This window comes from Cavia porcellus, unplaced genomic scaffold, assembly GCF_034190915.1.
Source record: "Cavia porcellus strain 051 isolate PalLab524CR breed Dunkin Hartley unplaced genomic scaffold, mCavPor4.1 scaffold_1, whole genome shotgun sequence".
Lineage (NCBI taxonomy): Eukaryota > Metazoa > Chordata > Mammalia > Rodentia > Caviidae > Cavia > Cavia porcellus.
In genome coordinates this window covers 44,893,279-44,917,353 of record NW_026947484.1, presented here as the reverse complement: position 1 = coordinate 44,917,353, position 24,075 = coordinate 44,893,279, and the positions used below count along the sequence as shown (strand labels likewise).

General features: G+C 42.1%; 3 protein-coding genes across 3 annotated transcripts in view; 2 read left to right on the top strand and 1 right to left on the bottom strand.

The window, feature by feature from the left end:
- The window catches only part of Pole2 (DNA polymerase epsilon 2, accessory subunit), a 35,481-nt gene extending 30,930 nt beyond the window's left edge, over positions 1-4,551 (top strand). The window contains exon 19 of the mRNA XM_003471802.5: positions 4,426-4,551. Within this exon, the coding sequence (XP_003471850.3) occupies positions 4,426-4,444 (19 nt within the window). The 3' untranslated portion in view covers positions 4,445-4,551. The remainder of the gene's footprint in view (positions 1-4,425) is intronic.
- A 5,939-nt stretch (positions 4,552-10,490) lies between these two features.
- On the top strand, positions 10,491-20,141 carry Dnaaf2 (dynein axonemal assembly factor 2). Its single transcript, XM_003471801.5, has 3 exons — positions 10,491-12,625; positions 17,838-17,981; positions 19,014-20,141. The coding sequence occupies exons 1-3, from the start codon at positions 10,895-10,897 to the stop codon at positions 19,512-19,514; spliced, it is 2,376 nt and encodes a 791-aa protein (XP_003471849.2). The 5' UTR covers positions 10,491-10,894; the 3' UTR covers positions 19,515-20,141.
- A 1,391-nt stretch (positions 20,142-21,532) lies between these two features.
- Positions 21,533-24,025, bottom strand: Mgat2 (alpha-1,6-mannosyl-glycoprotein 2-beta-N-acetylglucosaminyltransferase). Its single transcript, XM_003471799.4, has one exon. It carries the CDS (start codon positions 23,571-23,573, stop codon positions 22,230-22,232), a length of 1,344 nt encoding a protein of 447 aa, XP_003471847.2. The 5' UTR covers positions 23,574-24,025; the 3' UTR covers positions 21,533-22,229.
- Between the last annotated feature and the right edge of the window lie 50 nt (positions 24,026-24,075).

Here is a 24,075-nt window from a genome sequence, read left to right as displayed (position 1 = left end):
AATAGGGGAACATCAGTTAAAAACCAGATGGTGAGAGTAATACAGGGCTTTAAATCAAGGTAATGAAAAGTCAAAGTGGGTTACTATAATATATCCTGCTATTTTTTTTCTTTAATTAAAAGGATAAAGATAAAAAAGTAAATAATGGAGTGGAGATTGAGATAAAAGAGGGCATAACAACGAAACAGCGCAGATCAAAACATAACCATTTAAGCAGAATAGTGTTTCACCACCAGATAATCCTAACCTAAAAGTAGTTACCATATTTTCTTTCTTTGAAATCCTTGAGTACAACTTCGTATACTGTAGCATTAAGTATATCAAAACAATGTAAAACCATTCAAGAGAATGACAGCATTACAGAGTATTTAGAATCGACTAACAGAAAATGAACAATGGTTTCTGTATAATCTCCTTGTCTTTAAAAGGTTTTTGCTTATACTATCGTACATAATAAAATCCAATAAGATACAGCCTATTTAGACCATTGGAGACAGAAGGACAAAAGCTAGATGAGACTTCAAAACAAGAGGATACTAAATCAGTATTACCTATTAAGATGTCATTTTCTCCAAAATAGCTGTTCCTATTATCCAATCTTCTCTGCCTCATTTCTGTTAAGCTCTTTTTCTGTCAGTAGCTGTCAGTTTGTCTTCTTCATTTTGTTCTCTGCTCCATTCGCTGTGGCCTCTCTGCCATTATTTCTGGATTCTTTGTATTTTTCTTTTTTTAGAATATCCTGCAATACTCTCTGTAGAGTTGAATTGGTGGTTGCAAATTCCCCCAGTTCCTCTTTATCCTGGAAGCACCTTGTTTTTCCATCAATTTCCAGGGACAGTTGTGCAGGATATCTCAATCTTGGCTGGAGATTATTATCTTTCAATGCTTGAATTATTTCCCCCCACGCTCTTCGTGATTTGATGGTTTGTGCAGAGAAATCTGCTGTAATTCTGATGGGTGTTCCCTTGTAAGTGGTCTGTTTCTTGTCTCTTACAGCTTTTAATATTCTGTTCTTGTATTGAATTTCTGGAATTTTTATTATTATATGCCTGGGTGTTGCTCTGTTTGGGTTGTAGGTAGCTGGGTTCCTGTATGCCTCATACATCTGAGTATCTTTACCTTTTGCTAAATTAGGAAAATTCTCCTGGATTATTTCTGTGAGTAGCTTTTGTAGTTCACTTGTTTGTGTCCCTACTTCTTCTTTTATGTTCTTAATCCTTAAGTTATGGATCCTCTTATCATCTTCTTGTCTTTGTATTATTGCTGTTTGTTTCTTTGTTATTTTTAAGAAGTTTTTCATTTCATTCTCCCATATTACAAGTCTGCCCTCCAGTTCAGATAGTCTGTCCTTAGTTTCTTTCAAGCTGTTATGCCAGTCTTCTATAGACTTCTTAGTATCTTGGTAGTCCCTTTGAACCTGCTTCACGTATTCTATGCTTTCTCTGTTTTCTCCATCCAACAATTCTCCCCTTTTTTTCTGTTCTTCCATTCCACCACCTGTTTTTTCTTGGGTGGTACTTAGCATTTCTCTAACTATTCTGCATACTTCTAGCTTCAGGTCGTTGATAACTTCATTCCTGAATTGGTCTATGAGGCTCTCTATATGGTGCCTTATGTGTATTGGTGCGGTGTCTGCTATTGCCTGTTTCTCAGAATTGGGGGCCGAGGAGCCTTTCTTGTTGCTGCCTCTTCCCATTCTGCCTCTTCTTCTCTGTTCCTTATATATGCAAGCTTATATAAGAGGCCCAGCTTCTCTCCCAGTCAGCCACAGCCTGATCGAATTGCGCCAGTTAGGTGTTCCCGCTCACCGCTGTGCACCAGGGAGTTACGGACCAGGCAGCCTACGCGTCTCCCCTCCCGGCCACCATCAGGCTCTGGGATCTGGGTTGGGACAGCCTACCAGGTCCGCCGGCAGCGTCACGCAGGCCAGGCACTTTTCACCAATCCTGCCCGAGAGAGGGATGTGTGGCAGGAGTCGCCACCGCACCCTGCTCCCGCAGGACTGCTCGGGCCCAGAAAGTCCTCTGCTGGAGTCAAACTGTGGTAGAGTGTCAGTTTCTCTCACTCACCTCACCACAAGTCAGTGCACGCCTCCCTGCCGTTCGTAGATTGCCGTTCTCAGAGCTTCTGCGCGTCTCTCTCCTTGCCGAGCCGCTGTAGAGGCAGCCAGCCGCCGCGCGGCGGGAAACCCAAATCGCGGCTTCCAATGGCGCGGGGTCCAGCCTCCACACCGAGTCTTTTCTGTTCCTGTTTTAGCACCAGGACTGCATTCCAAGTTGGCTTCTCTCAGCCCAGTTCGTTCCTGAGTCAGCAGAGCATATCTCCACCTGCTTATGTCTCCTTAGTCCGCACCATTCCTGGCTTCTGAGCCGAGTCTTTCAGAGAGCCTCCGGTAGTTGCTGTTATCTGTCCGCCATGTTCTTCCGGAAGTCTATTCTTTTATCTAAAATGAGTTCGGAAGCCATATGTGGTGGTACACACCTGTAAAACCTGAGGCTGAGGCAGGATATTGGCTGTGAGTTTGAGGCTAGCCTGGGCTCCATAGTGGGTTCAAGGTCAGCCTGTACTACATAGTGAGACCCTGTCTTGAAAAATAAGCAAACAAACTGCGTTGGGAAATAAACCACAATTGGAAATTAGCTGATTTTTTTGGTTTTTTGGTGGTGATGGTATGTCCTATAGATTGGAACCCTGGGCCTTGTTACTGAGCTAAAGCCCCAGTCCTTTTTAAAATAAGGGTCTCACCAAGTCACTAAAATGCCCACTCTGGGCTTGTACTTGTAATCCTTGTGCCTCAGCCTCCAAGAGTGCTGGAAGAGACATGTACCACATGCCAGGATTACGTTTCTTGTAACAGCCATGCAGAATCATTTTTGTATTCTAGGTGCTTTAGGCAGATTTCTACTACAGTTCTTAAGTGTTGGTTCCTCCTAAGTTTCTACCATAAGACTTGCCACAGTAGGTGATAAAACTGTTTATTGAACTCTTGTCTCAATTACTTTTCTCACTTGTTGGGACAAAACATCCAACACCCAAAATGAAGGAAGGAAAGGTTTATTTCGCTTACAGTTTCTGGAGGCTTCAGTCCATAATCAGCTAGTTCCAAGGTAGGGTGGCATGGCTCTGGAGCAACACTAAGACTGCAGCCAGAGCAAAACCAGCCAAAGAAAAAAGGAGAAAATAAACCTCTTCTCTTAGCTAATATTGTACACAGGAAGACACCCGCTCTTCCAGGGTGGGTGTAGAACTCACAAAATCTCCTTGCCCTCCTTTGCACAGGATGAGGATATTTACAAAGAACAAACCCTGGCTCCCTGCTGAGTCTCTCAGTGAAACTTCTAAACTGCTCAAGTTGACACAATGTATTGACCATAACCAACTCAAAGAGTTAGTTCCTTTATCTTCTATGGCCTCAGATGCTGAAAAGCCTAGACATAATCTCAAAACTAAAACTGAGTATTATTAGTAATTTGAGGAAGCTTTTTAGTGCTGGATCAAACATATTGATGGTATACATATATGGAGAACAGAAAAAATTTCAAGATACATTGGGGCCCACAATATAGCAGTGGTGCCTACCTGACAAATGCAAAATCAGTGGTTCAATTCCTAGTACCAAAAAAAGATTTGTTGAAATAATCAGGTCTTTCTGCTACTTAATTTGTCCTGAGAAGCCATTTGTTGGCTAGTTGCCAAACCACAATGGTGTTAACAACAGAATATAGTCAAGAAAGGCACCATAAGCCATGTCAAATATACTTTCTTTTTTATACGACTGCTTTTTTTTCTATATGATATAAAAAAATGGGATATAGCATATACTAATAGTTTTATTTGAAAACATGCTATTGGTGATGTAGGGAGATACAAATTTTCACACACAGTTGGAGAGAATGAAAAATGGGTTGAAAACCTTTACAGAGAGCACTTTTAAGATCTAAAATGTATATACTAATGATTCCATTTCTAAGAATTTATCCTGAAGGTATACTGGGGCTTATGCAGAAAAGTAGGCATGGTTGTTATTGCAGCTTTTGTACCACAAGTAAGAAATAGCTTAAATGTACGTATATCTAAATGTATGTAGAAAATTTAAAGTTTTCTAATTTGTCCAAATTTCAAAGCCATAAAGGAAGGACTTAAATTATAAAGTATGAACAAAATGAAAAAGGAATAGTAAGTATCGTGTTCTACCACTTATGTACATTTGTGAAGTTAATCATAGATATGTGCTTACATGATCCGAGTATCTTTATAAAGATTTCCTGCTTTGGGGAAGCAGAACTGGGGTACAAGACATTTTTAGTGTTGCGTTTTAAATTTGAAACAGTGTACATATATTGACCTATTTGTAGAATTAGCTTATACTAAATATAAATGTACAATTTAGGTTTCCAAAATAAATTTTGTTTTTTCTATTTTCAGCAAACTTCAAGGCTTTTGATTCTTCAAGGCCATCTGAAGAAAAAAATTGATGTTTTCTACTTTATTTTATATCTTTATATAACTCTGATATTGTTATAATAAAATTATAGTAACTTCAGTGTTAAATTTTTTTCATGAAATTTGGTATGAAATTGTTAACGAATATTACAGTATTCTTCATAAAGTTCTCTAGGAAAAATATTCTCGATGGCCTTTAAAAACAGGCAGCAAGGTGTAAAGATATACTGTATACATTTGCTTTAATCAGCAAGGTTTATTTTTATACTAGTCATACTCTGATGTTCATTTTAAGAAAAACATAAGTATTTAGAAGTCTGCGGCTGTTTAGTCCAACTTAGGTTATTACTATCATAAGACCCCTAAGATTACATTGGGTAGTGTCCAAAGTGTGTAAGTCACAGGATTTAGCAATTGTGAAAATCTTTTATTTCAGGCTACATACATCATACTGCAGGCTTCATAATTATGACACTGGAAACTTGAAATCATGATTTTTACACTTGGAAGACCCGATAACTTTTTTTTGTATTGGTGTTTACACTTCTGGGATCAATCCAAGGGCCTCAATGTTAGGTGAGTGCTACGCACTTAACCCCAGCCCTGTATTTATTTTGAATCAGCATTTGTCTTAGTCTGTCTGGCTGCTACAACAGAATGCCAGAGATTGGGTAATTTATAATGAAGAGAAATGGATTGGTTCCACGGGTCGGAAGTCCAAGGTGGACTTGCATCAGAAACCAAAGGAGGCCATACCTATCGAACCCATCCACTCCACCCTTGTGTCCTGGTCACCTATCACTAGGCCCCACAATACTGTTGTAGTGGGGATTAAGTTTCCATGTTCAACCCAGAGGAGCATGCTGGGCTATTTCGTGCCAACTCGTTTCCCTCCCCTTAATTTTAGTTTAAGGAGCTGGTTAAACTGCTGTTGGGAAAGGAATCTGAGTGAATGACAGGAAGTTGTTAACAGTACAGTCACAAATTATAAGCCTGAACTGGAAGATATTTCTTTCAGAGAATTAACTAGCATTGGAGGCGGGGGGGGGGCGCAGAGGAACTAATAAAAGTGATGGTGAAGGGAAAATTCCTGAAGGAAACTTAATATGCACAAAGTGGCAGTTTGAGATGTGGTTTGAGAATGGAAAATTTGAGAATGTTAGAATTACCCTGATGTTAAAACAGGACTTAGAGAAATGTAGCAAAACCCGTGGGCCTTTTATTCAGAACGCCCAGCACCAATACTCACCCACAAGCCTGGCCCTACGTGTAATGTCACATACAGTTTCAGAAGACTCAGGAATCGAAGGTCATCATTTCCAAACAGCCACTAGTGATTTGCTGTCACTAGGTAGTATGGTACACACATGTTGGGGATTTTTGCGGGGGAATGGTACTGAGAATTAAACCCAGAACCTTTACATTCATCTGCCTCTCCAGCCTTTTTAAATTTGGAGATGAGGAGATGAGGTATATCACCCAGCCTGGGTTCAGACTTGGATCCCCTGGTTCAGCCTCTCAGAATGCTGGGATTACAGATTTGTGCTACTATACAGGGGACCGAAAACCTGTTTTTTTAAGGTAAGACTTACCTAAAATCTTGTAGCTACAAAGGTGACTTGGAATAAATTGATTACTAATGGGGTTATGTTCTCTGACTTTAAAGTTCTAATAGAAAGGAGTGTGATTTTATACGCACATGTTTTAAAGACCTGCCAGAACTTAGTTTTATGCCTTGAAACTACTGCAGATAAAAAGTTTTTTTTTTTTTAAATTTTAAAGAGAACACACACACACACACACACACACAAGAAAAACAACAAATAAAACAGGGTAAGGGGTTTAGCTTGGCATCACAAGCACCTGCCTGGCAAGCAGTCTGATCCCCAGTAACCCCCTCAAAAAAAAATTGCAAAAGAGACAACAGCAGATATAAAAGCTTTAAGACTTAAATGGCAAAACATTTAAAGACTTTATTGAGGGCCAAGGATGTAGCTCAGCACTGCAGCGCCTGCCTGGTGCCTGCCTGGCAAGCACAAAAGCCCCAGAGTTCAATCCCTAGTCCCCCAAAACAAAACACCTTTACTGAACAAATTCATGGTCAAAACATTAGAAAGTACAATTAAGCACAAAAGTGTTAATGACCTGTAATTCCACCATTAAAAGTCACTGTTAAATTGTGGGATATTTTTTCTCAGTTCTTTCCTTGGACACACTGTTCTATTGCAATGCTACAAGAAAACACATCTGAACTGCCTGTTCTCTTTACTGTGCTGTACTCCCTCATGAGATGAATAAATACATCCTAGGTCCTGGGGAGTCACAAAAGCAAAGCCTTACATTTCACAATACTTACCTTCAGACAGTCCTACCCTAAAACAAAAAAAATCGAGTATGGTGAAAATAAAAGCTGGGCAGTGTGACATGGGGTGTTGGAGTTAGGAGCAGTGTGCCATGAAGAGTCAGTCACTAAGGTGGTATTTTAAGTTCTAGAGATTCAAGGGACTGGGCAGTACAGGAATCTAATCTGCCCAGAGGTCGAGTACAGACAAAATACAGTTATGCTGCTACTGGAAGTGATATAGTGATTTTTCAGTATCGCTGAGGAGCCAACTGTAAAAAGATTGTAAGAAAGGGAGAGCTGGGCTGGGGGTGTAACTCCATGGTAGAGCCTTTATCTACCTTGTGTGGCTCTGGGTTCCGTCCCCAGCACTGGGGGATCCAAAAGGAAGCGCTGAAGATGAGACCAGTCAAGAAGCCATTGCAGATGTTTACAACCCCAATGGTGATGGCTTGGACCAAAAATGGAAAGATGTACCTGGGGGCACAGTAAGCTGGCAGGATTTGGTAACTGGGATTACTGGATGAGTAGAGAGGCATCCACGATCACATCTGGGGTTTAGGCTACAGTACCCGGTAGGTAGTATTTATTGAGACTGAGGAATGAGATGATTAAAAAAACAAACAGTATATATGTTTTTGAACATACTGAAATGCCTGTCAGATATCTAAGTGGAGAAACCTAGCAGGCAGTAGTGTTTCTTAGGGCACAGTGCTTAGGAGATACAATTTTGGAGTCACTAATCCCACCCTACATGTACCTGGGAGTGTCTTACAGTATAAGATATAGGAAGTCCTTTGTTCAGTGCACAACTCAATCACTTCACAAACTGCACACCCCACAGTAAGCCAGGATTAAGTAGCAGCCTCCAGCAGAAGCTCGCTGCTGTTTTCCTTCCATCACAAGATTCCAACCCCACCCACGGCAATCACTAGTCTCACATTTTTCTTAGATTTTTAAAGAACTTTTAAAAGATTTTTACTATTTGACTGACAGTCAGTTGTATAGCCCAACTTCTAACAGTAACTAAGTTTTGTCATAATGGAGTCATGTATTATTTTGCATGTGGCTTCTTTACATTATACTTGTGAAATTCAACCATACTGTTGGCTGCACACAAGTCTACTATATGGGGCATACACATGTCCATCTGATGATGAACAATGTTTCAAACACACAACCTGGCACATACCTTGTGCTGATGTATTTGTTAAACTCTCAAAATTTCATACTCAACTATGTATTATGTTCCATTGCATTTTTTTTCTTTTTGAGACAGGGTTTCCCTATGCAGTTCAGGCTGGACTTGAACTCACTTTGTAGCCCTGACTGGCCTTAAACTTGCAGTGATCCTCCTGCCTCAGCCTTCCAAGTGCTGGAATTACAGGGCTGTGCCACTACATCCGCTCAACTGCAATTTACCAAAGAGCTTGTTCCAATATATTGTTCTAGCACATGAGCGTGCAGGTTTGCTTCACATCCTTGGACCATGATTTTGTTTTGTTCTGGTATCTACAACAAAATATGTGTAACATGTTTGGATTAATCTCTACATGCTATGCACTTAGATAAAATAAAAAATATTAGGAGAGCAAGAAGTCAACAAGAAGCTAAAACTTCCCATGAACTGGTGTCATGTGCAGGCTGACTGGGGTAGAGCTAGATGCCAGCCCCTTCAGGCGCATGGGCAAAGACAAGAGCAGCCAACTTAACACTCCCCCCAGCAACCAGCTGACCCGGAGGAACACAGGCTGTGATGACAGATGAGGTAAAATACAACTTAATGCTTGTAGTATTTAGTATTTCACTGACTTTATAGGCCTAAGGCTAGCAGTTTGATCATCTATTCAGAGAATAACTACGCAATATAGCATCCATGTGGGATCTCCTTCTGAAGGTGGTGGCCACTGTTAATTCCCTATTGTCTTGTTTTGAAATCTTGTATCATTCTCAATGTTTTGTTTGTTTGGGTTTCATTGTGTTTCTATCTTGTTGGATTTTGTTATATTTGATGGTCTGGGCAGCTATTTGGAAGATAACAAGATACATTATGTTAGCCATTTTAGATTTACTATTTTGTTTTGCAGTTCTGTATTTCATTCATTGTTTTGTTTTACTGGTTTATTCTGGGGGTTTTTTTTTTTTTTTTTTTGGTCTTTTTTTCCTTTTTATCGGTACCAGGGATCGAACTCATGACTGTCTGCTTGCAAGGCAGGCACTTATGCCGCTGAGCTAAATCCCCAGCCCCTGGTTCTATTCTGTTTCTGTTTTATTTTTACAATGTCTGAAGGTATGGTCAGCTATTTTGAAGACAAGAGGCACTATGGTAACCATTGTTGAAATCCTGTGTCACTCCTTGTCGAGTTTTGATTGGCTTTATTCGGTTTTATTTTGTTCTTTCTAAAATAAAATTTTAAGAAATAAAATATATTATTATTATCTAAAATATTAGATTGAGTGACTCCCTCATTTAAAAAACAGAAGAGGATCAAGAAACAAGGAAAACTTGGCGACATTAAGAGTTCTGTAAACCAATGGGGCAATCAGTTCTAGGAGACCACTGCTTCAGTTTGGTAAAGGAAAAGAGTCAGGAATTCTATTTTTGGTCATTTCAAGCCTGAGAGGAAAAAGAAAAAGACCCAGAGGCTAGGGTCAGGTGTGGGTGGTGCATACCTGTAAATGCAGCACTCAAGAGACTGAGACAGGAAGATCACCAGGAGTTTGAGGCCAGATTCAGCACCACAGTGAGTTCAATGAGACCTTGTCTCAAAAACACCAAAACAAACACACAAACAAAAAAGTCACAGAGGCTTAAGCATTAATGGGAACTTCAAATGGGCAGCCGCATATAGAAACCCAGAGTTTGGATCCTGAAATCCAAGTTTGATACTGTGGGTGTGCATTTGAGAAGGACAGCACAGATGGTGAAGACATGGAACTGGGGCCTTGGAGTATTTCTACTAGAAACTGAATGGGATGACACCTGCAGAACAAACTATGAAAGTATGATGAGGCAGGAGCAACACCCTGAAAAGGTCTTGTCTTTGAAGTAATGCCACATCATCAATTGAGTTGTGTTGTTGAGAATAGAAAAATGTCACGGAATGGACCAGCTACCAATGAATAACTATCCTAGTAAGTAAATATACTTTGGGCCTGGGGTTTGGCTTAATAATGGAGCACATGCTATAGGAGCGAGACACTGGGTTCCATCCCTGGCACCACACACAAAACCCCGTGACCATAAAATTCTGTCATGTTAATACCAAAATCTGCTCTGTCAGTCTCTTACTGAACTCAATACTCTTCCCAAACTTTTAAAAGCTGTTAGTACTGGGTCAGATATTCTAAGTGTAACTGGATTAAATAATATGCAAATTACAAATTCTATTTCCATCATGAGGACACAATAATGTGAACAAGTCTTTGCCATTTTGATAGGTGCTATGGAGTACCTTATACATACATTTTTATTTTTAACGAAGCTTAAGTTTTATATATTTATTGGCAGGTGGTATTTGCTTATGACTAGCCTGCCCATATAGCCCCAAATGAGTTTTAATTGGGCAAAGTGTATGGCAGAACATCTAAAAAAGGAAAAAGACGAAAATTAAGGTTAAATTGTTGGTTTAGCAAAACGCAAAAAGGCAGAAAAGTTTAGGTTTTTTAATCACCGCTCGTGAATTCACAGGTGACAGGCCCCCCTGGCAACTTCTAAGGTCCCCATGTTGCCTATGAAGTTTATCTTAAAGTGTTATAAACACTTTATGTTCATCTTTCTGTTTATATTAAGGTGTTATGAACAATTAAGGAAACTATGTACAAAACGCTGTAAATTATAACACTTAAATAGAAATCTAAAAAACGCAAGCTCGATGGCTCTTCTGAAGAAATCATGAAGCGGTTTCTAGCATTTTCAGGCAGCAGCAGCCCCTCCTCCTGGTGTGGGTGGCGTTCCTATGGCAACAGTCACGCGCTGCCCAGGGCTCAATCCCTGAGCCGTTACTAACTCTGGTCGGTTTTTCGGCACGAATGGGATATTCCTAACCACACAGGATCCCGGTCATCATCCCTGGGACGGGGTACAAGGGCGAGGAATCGCGGGACAGCATGGCCAAAGCGGAAGATTCCTCGGCGCTGGAGAATCTGGATCTGAGCAGAGAGGAGGTTCAGCGGCTCACCTCTGCTTTCCAAGACCCGGAGTTTCGGCGCATGTTCTCCGAGTACGCGCAGGAGATCACGGACCCGGAGAACCGGAGGCGCTACGAGGCAGAAATCACAGCTTTGGAGCGGGAGCGCGGGGTGGAGGTGCGGTTCGTACACCCTGAGCCCGGCTACGTGTTGCGCACCAGCTTGGATGGGGCTAGCCGCTGCTACGTAAACGTGTGCAGCAACGCGCTTTTGGACGCGCCTAGCAGCCGGCCCGACTCGGGGTCCGGCAGCCACTGGTCTCTACCCTACAGTCTGGCGCCCGGCCGCCAGTACGCGGAACGCGGCGGCTCCCGCTACACAGTCTACGATGTTGTCTTCCATCCTCATGCGCTCGCGCTGGCCGAACGCCACGCGCGCTTCCGTAGAATGCTGGACGCCACGGCCCTGGAGGCTGTGGAGCAGCGATTCCGCGTCCAGCTGGACCGCAGGAACGCCAAGACGCTGAAGATCAAGTACAAGGGGACGCCGGAAGCCCCCGTGCTGCGCACACCATTGCCGGGAGGCGGCGCGGGCCGGCCCGAGGGGGTTCCAGAAGGCCCTCTCCCCGACTTCCCCTACCCCTACCCGCCTCCCGCGGCTGCACAGAGCCCTGCAGGCCCGCGGCCCCTGGCGCCCTCCCCTCCGGAGACGGCGCCGCAGCCTGAGCCCACCAAGCCGCGGTGCAGCGTGGTGCAGCGCCACCACGTGGACCTCCAGGATTACCGCTGCTCCCGGGACTCGGCGCCCAGCCCGGTACCGCACGAGCTGGTGGTCACCATCGAGCTGCCGCTGCTGCGCTCGGCGGAGCAGGCAGCGCTGGAAGTGTCGGGGAAGCTTTTGTGCCTCGACTCGAGGAAACCCGATTACCGGCTGCGGCTCCCGCTCCCGTACCCAGTGGACGACAGCCGTGGCAAGGCGCAGTTTAACAAGGCGCGGCGGCAGCTAGTAGTCACGCTGCCTGTAGCACACTCAGGCGCTCGCCTAGTGCCCAGCTCGGTGCCGGAAGAGCCCGCCGGGCCGCCGGAAGAGCCTGCGGGCGCGCCCGGAAGTGACGTAAGGAACACGACTAGTGGCGCGCCGGGCGAGCTGGTATCTGTGTCTGTGGAGCCGGACGTGGACGTGTTTTTGAGGTCACCTGGCCTGGAGAAGGAGCTGCCTCCTGGAGCTGGGAGCTCGTCTGGGGTCGCAGGTGGAGGTTCCCCTTGTGCTTCGTCCGAGGGCGCCGGTTGGGACTCCCCGGCGGGAAGCGGGGACGCGTGCGGAGATCCCATCCGAGACCCGAAGGGCGCGGGTGGCGAGCGCTCGGACGGAGCCATGGGAGGCCCTGCGGCGGGGAGCAGGGAGCCTTTGTGTCCTCCACTGCAGTGCAGTCAGGACGAAGACTCCCTGATTCTGCTAGTTCAAGTGTCCGGGGTTCAGCCACAAAGCCTTCAAGGCGATCTGAATCCTCTCCGGTACAAATTGAGCTTCTTCGCACAAGACCTAGCTTATTCCTTGCTCTTGCGGTTTGCTCCGGAGAATAAATTGAGTTCTAAAGAACCCGAGATTAGCGTTTCTTCGAACAATGCAGTGATAGTGCTGGCCAAATCTCCAGAGAGCCGTGGACATTGGCGAGAGTGGTACTGTGGTTTAAACAGCAGTTCTTTGGAGGTAATGATTCTTTCTAGAGTCTTGTTTTATTTTGCTTTTTTGAGACAGGGAGTAACTGTGTAGTTCAGACTGGCCTTGGCTTCATTAGATATCCTAGGCGGGCCTCGAATTTACAGCGAGCCTCCTGCCTCAGCCTCCCAAGTGCTGGGACCATAGGCGTGCGTCACTACGTCCAACTTTGTAAAGCCTTAATATTTGAAAGATTCCATCTCAGTTTTAAAATTTGCTATTACAGTCATCCTTTCAGTTTATCCTAACCAAGTCACAAGGAGACCCAGTGGCTTCTTAGAGTTCATAGACTTCTGGGACTGTATACAAAACATTGAATGTTTTCCCTTGGAGAAAAGAGCAGTGTAACTGCTCATGCCTTCAGAGAGATAATAAGTTTAACAAGTGCATCAAAGAAAAGAGAATCAAACATATCATATATGGGTAAATTCCCTATGATAAATAAGGTCTTTGTATTCTACCTAATAAGTGCATAAAGTGGCCAACTCACAAATTTTTTGAGTTGAGAAAGTAATAATTTGTTTCCCAAGGGGAAATGTCTCAGTCTTTGCCACACAGTTCTGATGTGAGAAGTTAAGACTCAAGTGTCATTTTGAATTCCAGTTCATTTCCTCCATATAGTGCAGCTTGATTATAGTTGGTAAGTTTGTTGAAGTTGCCCTCTGGTGGTTGCTGTCTTACACTGGGAATTGAACTATAGTGCTTTTGCACTGAACTACATCCGCAGACACCCTTTCCCTTGAATTTTGAGACAGTCTCCCTCTGGGCTTGAACTTTTATCTTTCTGCCTCAGCTTCCCAGAGTCCTATGAATACAGGCAGGTGCCTCTCTGCACTTGGCTGTCTCTTTTAATCATCTTTAGGGCCCTGTTATAGTTTTTAACATGGTGCTGACATGTAACTCCTATTGAACAGCACTTACATTGTCTGCAGTACTGTGCAAACAGTAGAAGTGGGACTGGGCATTGTGTAGTTTACTGTGTATAAATTTAGGAAAAGACAGTTTTCCTTTGTTTTTTCCTTTGTCTTAATAGATATAAAAATAACTTACAATGTGAGAAGTAAAATTTATTGGCAAGTAAAGAGAATATTCAAGAATATATTTTAGTTACATGCCTGTAATCCCAACACTTGGGAGGTTGAGTCTGAGCGTTCAAGGCCAGCCTGAACTACACAGCAAAACCCTGTCCCCAAAAAACAAAATATATATTTGAAGATGGACATGGTGGCATGTATCCATAATCCCAGCACTGGGGAGGCTGAGGCGGAAGGATCAGTGAGGCCTGCCTGAACTACATAGGAACTGAACTACCCTGTCTCAAAAAACAGATGCAGAGAGTCTGGAATTTAGTTCAGTGCCACAAGCACCTCCTTGATAAGCCTGAGGTTGTGAGTTTTATGCCTGGTACCAAACAAACAAACAAACCCAAATGAACAACAACAAAAAAACCAAGAATATATCTTATTTGCTAGTATGCTAAGATTTTAGCAAAGAAACTAAACCAAGATAGGATTAAGGCAGCTCTCTTTATCTTTGAAACCTGAAATAGATTTATCATAAGTACTTCATTAATCTTTATATTTACTAGGGCTGATGGCACCATCATGTCTAAATCTGTTGCTTTACATTATACTGAACCAGGATGTAAGTAAAAGTAAATTTTAAAAAAGCATAAAGACATGATACTGCATGCCTGGGAGGCTGGGGCAGAAGGGTTGAAAGTCGTCTTTGCCTAGGCAGTTTAAACCTGGTCTCAAAATAAAGTAAAATGACTGGGGATGTAGCACAGCATGAATGGGTTCAATCCCAAATCTGGGCAGTGGGAGATGAATAATGATTATTAAGTGTGTTGTATGAAAATAACATAGAGGGACTTTTGTGGCTCTCAAGACCAGAATTGTTATTTTACATAGAAATATATGCTAAAGATATTTTTTAAAATCTTAAGTATGCACTGAGGATTTTCTTGAGTTTCAGGGTCGTTAAGTTCAGAAACTTATAGTAAAATCAGTCATTAGAATGAGAAGTTTATGCAAATTGTCTATTTTAATCAGAACCGTTTCTGTCATATGTTCTTTAACTAAAAAGTATATTTGGAAAGAAAAAGAAAAAAAGGGAAAAATACTATTTGGTATATTTTTTGCAGCGAGGCAATACACGTCTTTTTCAGAGGCATGAACATTAGAAATGCTTTTGATGGGAGCACTTCTGTAACACAGTATTCTAAATGAAAAACTTTTGTTTCCCAGTTCCCTTTTTTTTGGAGGTGTTCACAAGTTCACATACTGTTTAATGCAAGAGAACTTGAAACTTGATTATTTTCATTTTGTTCCCTCTTTGGATCAAATGAGCTATATTTATTTTGTAATTATAAAATTTGTTATAGTTAAGGAAAATGATGGAATATTAAATGTGGTAAATTATGAAAAAAAAAAGTTTAATACTGCTACCCTTCCTATACCCCAACACACCTATAGCCACTTGACAGGAATATGAGCACATTGCTTTGGGATTCAGATGAGACTGATTGTTAAATCTTCGAATGATTTGGAAGTCTTTCCATGTCAGGGTCCTGAAATCTATCTCACTTTTTTGTTCTTTTGTTTGACACAAGGACTTGCAATGTATTCTAGCCTGGCCTTGAATTTGCTGAGGTCGTCCTGTCCCAGCTGCCAAAGTGTTAGGATTATAGGTATGTACCCCAACACCTGGCATGAAATCCACTTAATTCTTTTTTTTTTTTTTTTAGTGGTCCCGGGGATTGAACTCACAACTGCGTGCTTGCAAAGCAGGCGCTTATGCCACTGAGCTAAATCCCCACCCCTATTCTTTTTTTTTTTTGTCTTTTTCTTTTTTATCAGTACCAGGGATCGAACTCACGACTGCCTGCTTGCAAGGCAGGCACTTATGCCGCTGAGCTAAATCCCCGGCCCCCCCACCCCTATTCTTATAAATAACTGTATATTATCACTACACTGAAGTACCTCAGCTTGCTGTCTTTTTTTTTTTTTTTTTTTCCCTGAGATGGGGTCTCACTGTAGTTCATGCTCACCTCCAACTCCCAGTGATCCTCCTGCCTTGGCCTCCCAAGAGCTGGGATTACTAGCATGTGCCATCACTCCCAGCAGTACCTCAGTTCTTAAATATAGAATATACTTCTTTTAAATAAAATATAGTTGGCTTTTACATAGCCTAATACTGAAAACTGTTCACACAATATTTGAATAGATTGTGTCTTTCTTAGCCAGCTCATTAGAAATTATTCTACAACTGAATTGTATTGTTTCTTTTTTTCTTTGGTTTTAGAGACAGGGTCTTAAAGTGGGCATGGTGGCTCACACCTGTAACCCTAGCACTCCGGAGGCTGAGGCAGGAGGATCATTGCGAGTTTGAGACTAGCCTGGGCTACAGAGTGAGCTCAAGGCCAGCCTGAAATGCGTAAGGAGACCTTGTCGAAAAAAAAGAAACAGGGTCTTACTTTGTGTTGTAGGCTGGTCTTCAACTCACTGGCTCAAGCTGGCTTCAAATTTGGGGTGATCCTCCTACCTCACCCTCCTGAGTGCTAGGCTCATAGCTATGTGCTTCCATGTCCAACTGATTGAATTATATTTTATAAGACTGTATTACATTTTACATTTTGAGCTGGTTAAGCTCAAGGGCTTGATTGGATTAAGAAACTCCTGATGAGGTGATTCAGTTGCAGCATCATCCATTGATGAGTTCTCCGAAGAATGGACTGCCTGAATACTTGCAAGAAGTGGGCAATTGGGATCTGGTGTCACGCACTGTACCTGGTTCCAGGCCTCTTCCACTTGAGCTCTTTCCCTGCTCTCTGCATCCTGGATGGCTTTGAGTCGAGCAGCTTTCTTCCCACCTGCCCTCATGCTGTATTTCTACTGCCATGGACCAAAACAGCCAAAATAAACATCTAGTGGGTATGATGGCCCAAGCCTATAATTTCAGTACTGGGGAGGGTGAGGCAAGATGATTGCCCCCAGTTGAAGCCTCCAAAAACCAAAAATGGAAGCCAAGCATGGTGGTAAAAGTTTATAATCCTAGCACTTTGTTTTTTGTTTGTTTGTTTGAGATGGTCTTGCTATGCAGTTAAAGCAGGCTTTGAGCTCACTTTGTAGCCCAGGCTGGTCTCAACCAAAATGATCTTCCTGCCTCAGCCTCCTGAATGCTGGGATTACAGGTGTGAGCCCCCATGCCTGGCTAATCCCAGCATTTTGGAAGTTTAGGCAAGAGGACTGCCAGGCTAACCTGGGCTCATGGCATCCTAGGAGAGAGTTCAAGGCCAGCCCACACTACATATTGAGATCCTGTCTCAAAAAGACAAAAAAAAGGGCCGTGAATTTAGCTCAGTGGCATAAACACCTGCCTTGCAAGCTCGTGGTCATAAGTTTGATCCCTGGTACAAAAATAAAAAAATAAAAACAACCTCCCAAAATAAGTAAACATCTCTCGATTGTGGGTGTCTGGTATTTTGTCACAGCAACAAAAAAGCTGCCTAGCACACATAATCTCAGAAGTGAGGTTATTAATATGAAGTATTAAGAGGAAAAAATATATTATTCGTGAGTAATATTGTATCTGGTAAGAGCTCAGATTTAGTAAACTTAGAAAAAGAACCAATGCTTTTTAAACATTTCTTTTTTTAAAAAAAATAATTATAGCCGGGTGTGGTGGCTCACGCTTGTAATCCCAGCACTCAGGAGGCTGAGGCAGGAGGATTGTTGCCAGTTCTGAGACCAGCCTGGGCTACAAAGTGAGCTCAAGGACTGCCCGAACTGCATAGCGAGACCCCATCTCAAAAAAGACCAAAAAAAAAAAAATTATACATACATATTTTGTACAATTTGTATTTGTTCTGTACAATATTAAATTTCCTTTCTCCAAGCCAACACACAGGAATAACATCAGGATCAATGTTGTAGCTGGATGTCATAGTGCATGCTTGTAATGGCAGCACTCAGGAGGAATAATTTGGAGTGGTCTCTTGAGAGGGAGCCTGGGCCACATTGTGAGTTCAAGACCAGCCTGAACTATACAAGGATACCCTGTCTCATTAAAACCAAAACAAAACAAATAATATTTCAAAAAGTTATCCAGAACTGTGTGGGCTTTTATAAATTGCTTTTGGATACAACTGTGTCAGGTATGCCTTATAAGGCAGAATATTTTTTCTTCCGTTTTATTTTAGGAAAGGTTATTTGTCAGTGAAGATAATGTTAATTTGTTTCTTGAAGAGGTCCTGAACCCTCCATTCAAACAGACAGTGTCCCCAACACCACCACTAATTGAAGTTCTTCAGGTTACTGATGAGAAGATTCAGATTCATGCAAAGGTAAGATTTCGGTGGGCTTTTGGGGGGAATGACTAACAAGATTAAGGCCTAGTTCTTGATTTCATAATGTCATGACTTAAAAACAAAATGTACTATATATGGCTGGGCATAGTGGAAGAAAAAAGACTTTTGTCTGTATATTTTTATGTGCTTAAACATTCCATGGTTAGAAGATAGAAGTCTCTTTTGACTTTCAAGTTATGGCAGTTATGTCATAGTATTTATCCATTCCTTCCAGTTAAGACTTAAATTTGCACTGTGTAATGCCAGCATTTGGAAGCTGAGGCAGGAGGATTGCTCCTGTTTTTGTGATGTTTTTGGAGGGAAGTGGAGTTTGAGGGGGTGGTACCAGGGGCCTAACACAGCTTCATTCTGAGCTATATCCCCAGCCCCAACCCTTAAGTTTGATCATTTTTGTAGTCATCAGTATTGGACACAAAAATAACAGTGACAAGCACCACTGATACATGAATTAGGGGAGAGATGGCTCTGAAGAATCACAGAAATTTGGGCTGGGGATTTAGCTCAGCAGCCTAAGCACCTGCCTGGCAAGTGTGAGGTCATGAGTTCGATCCCCGGGTACCACAAAAAAAAAAAAAAAAAAAAGAATCACAGAAATTCAAGAAAGCTCAAGAAATCTAACCATATCCTTTAGTGACTGTTAAGGGTTTTGCAGCCCATGTGTTTTGTTTTGTCATGTTGTTTATTTGGTACTGGGGATCAATCTCACAACCTCACGCTTGCTAGGCAAGCACTTAAGCAACTGAGCTAAATCCCCAGCTTCAGACCATTGTTTAAAAGCTTGCACTATTTTATACTGAAGATGAGTGATGGAAAGGATTCAATCAGATAATGAAAGCCAAGCTAGCAGTTAGAAATGGTGGCATTTCAAGGATAACTTTGAGGAGAAAGCATGGAAGTATATTTGCAGATCTGCAAGGGTTCTTACAATATAGCTTTTTAAAAACCATTTTGCAGTGGTACAGTTTGATGTATTTCAAAGAATTATTAATCTCATTTTTTCTTTGATAGTTCCAAGAATGTAGTAATCCTGATCAGCTGCAAGGAAAGGAAAAAATAATCAATGAAGGATGTCCTCTCACTGAAAATGAAAATATAGACCATCTTACAGCGTCTACAATTGATTCTGATTCATCCATGTCAGTTAAAGCACCAGAAATAGATACTTGTGGTTCAGCTGCAGGCTTGCAGCAGGACCCTCTTGATGCTTCTCAAACGATACTAGGAAAAATGGAACCTGAGGCAAAAATGGAACCTGAATTTGTAAAGGAAAAAACTGCTACTTATTCCAATGAGGAAGATAATTTAAAGGAACCTGTCATAACTGCAGAAAAAAATCTAGATGGCGGCCACCAATCTTCGTCCCTGAACAAAACTGTAGTTCATAATACAACTGATTTTGACAGCATAAAGGAAACCAATATGCAAGACGGTAGTGTGCAGGTTATTAAAGATCATGTGACTCATTGTGCATTCAGTTTTCAGAATTCTTTGCTGTATGATTTGGATTAATTCAGTGTATTTTTGCAGTTTGAATGTTTAAAAACTTGGGGAATCTTGGGGCTGGGGATTTAGCTCAGCGGCATAAGCGCCTGCCTTGCAAGCAGGCAGTTGTGAGTTCGATCCCTGGTACCAATAAAAAGGAAAAAGACCAAAAAAAAAAAAAAACTTGGGGAATCTGAAATAGTTTACTAAAACTGAAGATATTCCAAAAAATACAAAATATAAATTAAAATTTGCAATTTTTAAATTGGGAGAACTGGAGATATTTTTATTTAAACAGTTTTCTTAATGATATAAATACTAGTTTTGTGATTAGTCTGGAGGTTTTTTTCTAGTGGAGAGTAAAACATTTAGTTTTAATACAATCTATTTATTGACTTCTGATGTTTATTTTCTCTTTGTTTAATAAAGTTTCAAAGTAAATAATCATAAGTTGTGTTTGTCACACAAAGGAGTTTTCAAGATTGGAAGTAGAAATATAAGTATCTGTGCAAGAATGGAATTTCAAAACTACTTGTTTCAAGTGTGATACGTTTATGTTGAAGACAGGTTCTTAGAGGCAAAAGAACTTTTAATCTGTATTAATGATTAAATAATTACAAATATACCAAATAAAATTTAGTATTTTTGCATCAATTATGTTTTACTCTTTTCCTGTCACACAAGATATATATTAGAAATATATGGTTAATGACTTTCAAAATTCAGTTTTTGAAGTTACTACTAAACATCAAAACATTTTAGTATTAAAGAACACATTTAAGAATCTCAACGGAATTTTTAAAATCAGGCAATTTGCTCCAGTAGGCAAACTGTCCTATTATTACATCAAGACAGTTTCTTTTATAACACAAAAGTATGAGACAAAAAGTTTAACCAGATTTTTTACACAAAACTTTTTAGACAGTATGAAAAAAAATAGTAAAAAAAAATTTGTTGACATAGCACTGACCCAAGCCATGAGCCGATGTACAGTGTTTCTGGGAATCAGTTCTTTGAACTGAAAAGGAGATAGGTCAGGGTGCCAAAAGCTGCTGTAGAGCCTGGTGATTCACTCTGATTTACATTTAGAACCTCAGGCTGAAATGGAAATGGGCACCAGCCTGGGATGTGAGGGTAGTGTGAATGTGTCCCACAGCAAGGGAACTGTTTGCCTCACCTTTGATGAATGCATCCATTTTTCAACCACCCTGTCAATCTTAAATTAATAACTGTTGAGACTGTCTTAAATTTTCTGGGGTTAAAATTTCCTATAGTAATATCATTGCACAGAAATTAGTCTTATGAATAGTTTTTGGTTGAATACAGTTAAAGACAATATGTGGAGTAAATTTTAAGCCTGTTTTTTGTTACTTACTACACCTGCCCTTTGGTGCTGAAAATTGAATCCAGGAACATGAAAGCAAATTCTGTTACCATTTAACTAAACCCCTAGAACTTACATCTACTGTATTTTGGCTTTTTTTTGAGATGGTCTCATGTAGTTTAGCTTGACCTTGAACTATATTGTCCAGGCTGGTCTCAAACTCAGGGCAATCTTCCTGCCTCAACCTCCTGAGTGCTGGGATTACATGTGTGCACCTCACAGTGGCTTTGTTTCATTTTTGAGACAGTCTCACTATGTAATCTAGGTGGGCCTCAAATTTGTGATCTTTCTGCCTCAGTGTACCAATAGCTCAGATTACAGTTGTGCACCCCCCATCCCTGTATTTGTTCTTAAAAGTATGACTTTAGTTAAAGTTGGCACTAGATATTGCACTTTGGCACCACTGAACTTTGTAACATTTCTGGTCTTCAAAAACAATTTGGGCTGTATTTCCCTTATGCAGCAGCTTTTTATTGTTCTTTATCTATGCCTGACTAATTTGAAAGTCATAGGGAATGGACTCATGAATAGGGTTTTATTTTAAACTCATATCATGTACATATAAGTAAATAAACGTTAGTTGTAAAACTAACATTCAAAACCTAGAATGTCTTGAATTTAAGTTTTAACTAAAACTTACTCTGCAAAATGATTAGGAATCTTTTTATGCAAAAATGAGTATTTTATTTTGGTAGCACTAAAAGAAAAAAAAAAACACTGTTTCTACATTGAGGTGAAAACAATATTTAAAATTTCTTATCAAATACATTCCAAAAGAAAGTGTTCTATGAAGTTTTCAAAGCACAGGCAAATCTTAACACAACAGTTCAAGAATCCATAATACTGAAAATGACTGCTCTGAGGGTGTTTTAACAGACTTAACCTTTGAGTTCTTAAACCACTGAAGCAATTCCTTGCTAATAACCATGTCAGTGAAATTGGACTTGTTCCATTAATACTCTATTAATTTCATTGTAATACTTTTTACTGCTATGAGTTTTAAATTCTGCTGTACTTAAAATATGTTTTGAAAGTGGAAAAGTGTACAAAATTTTAGATAAAAAGACTAAGATGCAACTTAAAACTTTTCCTTATCTCTCCTATGAAATGCCAATAATCATGACCTTTAGCAGACGGTCTGAACTTCAAAACCCAACTCCCAAAATGAAAACTTCTTTTAAATCTTAACCAGACATAACTGAAAAGATTACTATATATTTGGACACCTTTTACAAGAAAAAGATTTTTGCATTAAAGCAGAAACCAGTTCCTAAACCTTTTTATTACTCAATTGTATATCCTGTTGAGACAAATATCAAAAATAGAAGACTGTCACTTTTGCTTCTGAAATTTTTTTTTCACTGCAGTCTTCTATAACTTTTACAGAGTTCATGGTCCCTAATGTCTCCCCACCCTCCATTTTTCCTAGGTGGAGTAATGGCTACCATATTAAACTTCTCACTGATCAGCAGAGTTTCTGGAAACATGTACTGCTTATTACTATTTAAGAGCGACTCGATCTGGGCACTCTGGGTGGATGGCCTACATGTTTTCTTGTGATGCATACCGCAGTCTCCAGCATGAAAGATCCTGGGAGCTTGAGGAACCAGCACTTTCCAGTATTTTGGAAGACAAGATACAGTCAAATACTGAAGAGTCCAGTCCCAGTTATAATCATCATAAGTACAGAAAGTGTCTGTGCACTCAATCAGCTGCTGATACACCTCCCGGGTCAAGGCTAAACCCATATTGTGCTCTGTGGATTTCCAAGTTTTTACATCTACCTTGTCAGCAATGCCGTGGAAACTACGACTAGCAGTATAGGTCCCCAGTGAGAGAACGTCACACTCCGGACACTCTTGCTGTCTCAATTTCCACATCTTTTTGATGACATGGTAAAAGTCTGGGGCTACGTAGTGATCTTCTTCTAGGAAAACTATAAGGCCAGTATAATCTCGAAGAACTTTGACCCTTTCCCATACAAAATGCAGCTTCCACCACCAATGATGTTTGGTTTGGGAGAATTTGGCCTCTCTATAATGACCAAAGGAGTCGGGATACTCAGCATTAATGCACCCCAATTTCAAAGCTGCATTCTTCTGCAGGTCTCTGGGGCAATCTCTGGGGTCACTGCCTGGAAACTCATTTGGGTACAACTGAATGCTGAAAGGAAAGAACACCTGCAGAACCGGACAGAAATCCACCCCAGCGATCAGCTGGTTGATCTCTGTAGACCAGAAGTCGTGGCTAAAGATGACTAGGATGTCGTCAATGCCCTGGGCTTTTCGAAGTGAGTCCAGCAGCAGTCGGAGGTATTCGGGCCGGTTGTGCACCTGGATCACCAGCACCAGGTCCCGTGGGGCCCAGGTGCTAGCCTTCTCTACATTTCTCAGCGTCTGATCAAAGTTCCGCTGGTACACCAGGGACCGGTACCGCAGCGTCAGGTTGTCCGTCTCGGCCTGCGGGGCGGCAGGGACCAGCGGAACCGCCGACTCGTTGGAGCCCCTGCGGATGCCCACCGACACGGCGGGGTGGTCCCCGCCCCGACCGCCCGCACCCCGAGCGGGCTCGGCATCCAGCAGCGGAGGGGCCAAGGCCTCGTTCTTCCTCTGACGCCCATTGCTGCTCCAGAGGACGAAACCGCAGGCAGCCACCACGAGTGTCAGGATCAGCACCTTTCGCTTGTAGATGCGGAACCTCATGGTCTCCAAGGCCGGGAGCGAGGGCGGGCGCGGAAAGCAGCTGGCGGCCTCTATACGGAAGGGGCGGGCGGGCGGCGGCCACTGCCTGGGCCTGCGGCGGTAGGAACTGGCCCCCGCGGCTGTCCTCTTTACATCATTCCGGGCCCCGCGGGTCCCAGGGCCCGAAGGCTCTCAGCTGCCCCGCGTCGCCCGGTTTCCGCACATCCTGGTCTGGCAGCTGCAGCCGCTAGGAGCCGCGGCTCGGCGTCGCCTCGGTCCTCTCCATTCAGCACCACGGGTTCCGGAAGAATCCCAGCCACGGACCCACCACACCCCAGCTTGGTTACCTGCGCCTCCAAGGGCGTTGCGTCCCCCGCGTTCTCATCCTGACTCGGGATGGGGACCTGCAAGACAGAGCGACGCAGACTCGCACCGCTCCAGCGGATACCGCTCTGACAACCCGCGACTGGCCCAAAGAGCGCCGCGGATCCCCGGCCCACACCCTCCGGCCCGCCCCCCGAGG